We start from the raw sequence: 4,849 nt of genomic DNA on the forward strand, positions 1-4,849 counted from the left end.
CTTGCACTCCGCGAGCAGGTCGGAGTAGACGTCGGACGTCTCGCAGTAGATGTTCGTGAGGCAGCGGAGCGCGTCGCGGTAGGCCCACGTGAACTCGTTGTCGATGTTGACCAGCCGCGGGCAGCAGCGCCGGTTCTCGATCTTCTTGATGTTGGGCCGGTAGCCCGCGAGGCTCCCGACGGAGTCCATGTTGCAGCCCACGGGCACGTTGAAGGACACGTTCGCGCGCATGTCGGACACGCACTGGTGCGCCGCGGTCAACGAGCAGCCGACGCACGAGTTGAAGTAGGGCACGACGCCGCCGCCCGTGAGGAGGCACGTCGACCCCTCCTCGACGAAGAGGGCCCGGGCGATCTCGAGCCACGACATGGTCGACGCGTTCCGCGCGGGGGCCGCCAGGACGACGTCCGCCGCCGCGTCCGGCCGCTCGGGCGCCGGCGCGTCGTCGAAGGACCCGTAGGCGTAGGCGTCGTCGCTCCGGGCGCCCCCGGCCCGCAGCGACGGCTCGCCCGCGGACCGCCGCGCGGCGAAGAGGACCGCGAGGCCCACGAGCCGGCGGGGGCAGCCCATCGCAACGTAAATTAATAAGCTCAAGGTTGGTCTTGGCGCCGTGCTGCCGCGGGCTCTGCGGCACGCATGGTCTGAGAGCCCAGAGAAACCAACCTCCATCGATTCGCCATGGGCATCCCGAACGAGAACGTGCGCGACCGCGTCTCGCGAAGTCTTCTTCCCGCTGATCGCGAACCGCGCCGCATAGGTGCCGCTCTTCGTTTCTCACCTCATCCTCCTACTCATCTCCACGGCGGCCTGGGTGCTCTGCATCCCGCGAGCGACCGGCGCGCGAAGGAACCGCCGCCCGTTCGCGGGTCGCGCATCGCCGCGCGCATCGCCGCGCGACCCGCGCGCCCGCCGCGCGCGCTTCGCTCGCCCGCGCGCCTCCGACCCGCCCGCCCCTCCGCAGGATCCTCCACGACGACTGGCCGACGCACATCCACGCGTGGGTCGTCTTCGAGCTCGGCCTCGCGGTCCTCGAGAGCGCCTTCGGCATCTGGGGCGCCATCATCGACGCGCGCGACTCGACCTTCTACGAGCGGCGCACGGAGACGTTCCTGCTCCTCGACATCGTGTTGCTGGTCATGAACCTCGCGACGTCCGTCACGGGCGCGGTCTACTGGCGGCACGGCTCCGACGAGTCGAAGATCCTCTTCGACTGCGTCGTCATCCTATCCTGGATCGCCCTCGGCGTCCTCGCGGTCACGACGGCCCAGGACAAGGTCAAGTCCGGGTCCGATTAAGAGGCGCCTAGTCCCGGCGCGCGCGGAGCGGGGCGTCGAGGTTCGGCTTGCCGGGCTTGACCCAGCTCTTGTTCGCGGGCGCGGCCCAGGCGCCGCGGCCGCCCCAGGAGCCCCAGGAGCCGCCCCAGGAGCCCCGCGACCGGCCCTTGCCGCGGCCGCGGCCCCGGCCGCGCGCGCGGCCCCGGCCGCGGCCCGAGTAGGAGAGCACGGGCCCCGCCGGCGCTTCGCCGTCGTCGACCTTGGCCTTCTTCGCCGGCGGCGCGTCGTCGCCGTCCGCGGGCGCCGCGGCCGCGTCGTCGCCCGCGGCCGCCGCGGCGTCGGCCGCCGCGGCGTCGGCCGGCGCGGCCGGCGCGTCGGCGAGCGGCTTGAGCTCCTCGCCGAGCCACGCCGCGAGCGACGCGGACATGTCCGGGCCGATCATCTCGTTCATGGCCTCGCGGAGCTCCTCCATCGTCTTCCCATTGGACACGAGGACGATCGTGTACTCCGCGAGCACGGGATCGCAGGCGACGCCGAGGATCTCCGCGAGCTTTTCGGAGATGGACGCCTGCAAGGCGTCGCGCTCGGACGTCGACAGCTCGCGCTCGAGCTTCATCGCGTCGAGAGCTGCGGCTGCGAGATGCGGCTGCGGCAAAGCCAAGGGGTAATAAATAGTAGTTAAATTAAATCTAGATTTATATCCCCTTGGCAAAGCGAGCGACACTGCGCACTGCCGCGGCATCATCGCCCCAGATCGAAACGAGAGCCTGAAACTCCCAGCTTGGGGCTGTGTGCTTGGCGCACGCCGCGGCAGCCGCCGCCATGCGCCGGCGCAAGAGCACGGCGAACTTCATGGACCAGCGGCAGACGCAGAAGTCGATCCAGCACGCCGTGAAGCGCGTCATGGAGCTGTCGTCGCTGAAGCGGACGACGCGCAACCTGGCGGAGGTCATCGAGCAGGCCATGGCCGAGTGCAACAGCCGGGCGAGCCGCGACAGCAACTTCGCCCACCTCACGAGCGAGCAGCTCCAGCGCGCCCACGAGATGCACCTGAAGCTCTGCGAGAAGGCGGGCCTCAAGGAGACGCCGCGGAGCCGGCGGCGGTCGCGCGCCGCGCCCGGAACGACCGACTCCGTCTCCGTCGCGTCGACGTCGTTTCTCCCGATTTTTGGACGGCTCGTGTCCGCTCGGCGAGTCCTCGACGGAGCGCACGAAGAAATCGCGTCGCATACGTTCACGTCGACGTCGTTGTTTCCCGCGCAGGTCGCACGCGCACCGGCGGCGGCGCATGACGCGCAAGAACTCGCGGCCGCCGTCCGTGCGCGACCGGGAGAACAAGCGCGAGGCCGAGGAGCGCTACGCCGCCGAGGAGATGCTCGGCATGCACGCCGGCGCGTGCCACCTCCGCGACAGCCCGCCGGAGGACCGGGAGTTCGCGCTCGACATGCTCGTCGCGCGCGCCGCCGCGCGGGACGCGCGCCTTCGACTTCCACGCGAGAGAAACGGCCGGGGCACGCGACGCTTCGGCCGTGGGTCGAGAGCTCGGACGAGCGCGCGCGACCCGCGCGAACTCGAGGCGTCCGACGTCCGGGAGCGACGTCAGGTGGGCCGAGACCGTGCGCGAGCTCAAGAAGGACCGCGTGCGCAACGAGCGGGCCATCGAGAAGTCCTGGCTCATGATGGAGGAGGAGAAGCGCCTCGACGCGCTGAGCCCGCGGCTGCGGATCTGCTCGCTGTCCGTCATGGCCTGGGCGCAGTACGTGCGCCTGAACAAGCTCGCGCGGCGCAAGGCCGTCGTCCAGGCGAACGCGCGCGCGCTCAACGCCGTGCGCAAGCTGCGGGCGCGGAACACGAAGATGTGCGCGCTCCAGAACCTCGTCGCGTCCGCCGTCGCGAAGAAGGACAAGAAGCGGCAGGTCGCGCGGCACCTCAAGAAGGCCGCGGCGGCGCACTTTGTGGAAATCAACCGCTGGTTTGGGACGTGCCGACCAAACTTTGAAATTCTCTAGCTCGGCCAAATCGAAGTCGATTCGGCCAATTTTTGGACGGATCGATTGCTCTCGTCGAGTTCTCGAAGCACAGCCGAAGAACTTGTGTCGAAACATTCGAATACGCACACATTGACGTCGGATTGAAGATTTGATTTCCACACAGGCGGCGCACAAGGCCGCGGCGCACCTCCAGGCCGTCTTCTCCGCGAACCACGCCGACGACCGCTTCCAGAACCGCGGCATGCCCAAGCAGACCCACGACCTCGAGCTGCCCGAGCTCGACCTCGAGCGCGACTGCGGCTACGTGCGGCCGGGCGAGCGCGCGGCGCCCGCGCAGGCGCTCCGGAGCTTCCACGGCAAGATCTCCTACCGGGGCAAGTGGGGCGGCCCGTCGCCGAAGCCGAAGCCCCCCGAGGCCGCGGCGCCGCCGGACTTCGACGACGCGTCCTTCGTGTCCTTCCGGGGCACGGTGGACCGGCCCCTGGGGCTCGGCGGCCGCGTGCCGCCGTGGCTCGCGTGCGGCGACGACGACGACGAGAGCCTGCCGTCCTGCGTGTCGCCGCTGTCGCGGCCGGCCATCGTGCCGCCGTCCCTGCCCGTCGCGCCGCCGTCGTCGTCGGACATCCTCGGGGCCAAGGGCGGCGCGGGCTGCTTCGCGCGCGCGCGGCGCCTCGTGCCGGCGTCGAGCCGCGCGCTCCTCTTCTCGCCCCTCGCCGCGGCCATCGCCGTCGAGGACCGCTCCTTCGCGCCCCAGCGGCCCGCGTCGCGCGGCGTCGCCCACTGGGAGAGCGTCTTCTAAAGGCGCGCGTTCGGAAGTTCGGGGGGGGGGCTCGGGTCTCGCGTCACTCCGCGGTGTCCATGGGCTCCTCGAGGCTCCCGCGGCGGCTCACGCGGGGCACGTCGTCGTCGTCGGCGATGGCGAGGCGCGTCAGGTCGGGGAAGGCGGGGTAGAGCCACGATTCGACGGCGTCGCTGTCCGCGGCGCCGAAGGCGGCGAAGGCGGCCTCGGTCTCGGCCTCCGCGGCGTCGCCGGCCGGCGCGCCGGCGAAGGGGCTCGCCGCCGCGACGGCCGCGGGGAAGGCGAGGCCGCGGCGCTTCTCCCGGCCCGGGCGCGGCGCCGGCGTCGCCTCGGCCGCGGCGGCGCCCGGGCCCGCGCCGAGGAGCTTTGCGGCGTCCGCGCGGCCGTCCGCCTTCGCGGCGAAGACGCCGCGGCCGAGGCCGCCGCCGAGGTGGTTCGCGTCGGCCCCCGCGGCGAGCGCGGCCCAGTCGCCGTCGGCGTAGGCGGCCCAGCCGCCCTCGGCGGACGCGCGGACGGCCGCGCCGGCCGCGGCGTCGTCCGGGAGCGCCGCGAGGCACGACGCGCGCGCGGCCGCGTCGACGACGACGGCCACCATGCCGCCGAGGGCGACGCCCGCGGGGACCACGGCCGTCACCTCGCCGTCGGGCGGCAGCTCCGGGTGCGCCGCCGCGCCCGGCCGGAGCTTCGGCGGCTTCTCGGGCTCCTTGAGGTGGTCCGGGAGCTCGAGGACGTCCCCGCCGTCGTCCTCGTAGGGCGCGTTCGTCAGCGGGTTATCCTGCCGCTGA

At 72.1% G+C, this 4,849-nt stretch overlaps 2 protein-coding genes across 2 annotated transcripts in view; one reads left to right on the forward strand and one right to left on the reverse strand.

The window, feature by feature from the left end:
- Positions 1-1,890, reverse strand: part of AURANDRAFT_63476 (hypothetical protein) — a gene marked incomplete at both ends in the record, with an annotated part of 9,175 nt that extends 7,285 nt beyond the window's left edge. Inside the window, 3 exons of the mRNA XM_009038113.1 lie at positions 31-589; positions 779-807; positions 1,357-1,890. Of these exons, the coding sequence (XP_009036361.1) occupies positions 31-589; positions 779-807; positions 1,357-1,890 (1,122 nt within the window). The remainder of the gene's footprint in view (positions 1-30; positions 590-778; positions 808-1,356) is intronic.
- A 206-nt stretch (positions 1,891-2,096) lies between these two features.
- On the forward strand, positions 2,097-4,032 carry AURANDRAFT_71452 (hypothetical protein; the record flags this gene model as incomplete). Its single annotated transcript, XM_009037830.1, has 3 exons — positions 2,097-2,377; positions 2,538-2,705; positions 2,878-4,032. The coding sequence occupies 3 exons, from the start codon at positions 2,097-2,099 to the stop codon at positions 3,281-3,283; spliced, it is 855 nt and encodes a 284-aa protein (XP_009036078.1).
- Positions 4,033-4,849: the final 817 nt, after the last annotated feature.

This window comes from Aureococcus anophagefferens (assembly GCF_000186865.1).
Source record: "Aureococcus anophagefferens unplaced genomic scaffold AURANscaffold_7, whole genome shotgun sequence".
Classification (NCBI taxonomy): Eukaryota; class Pelagophyceae; order Pelagomonadales; family Pelagomonadaceae; genus Aureococcus; species Aureococcus anophagefferens.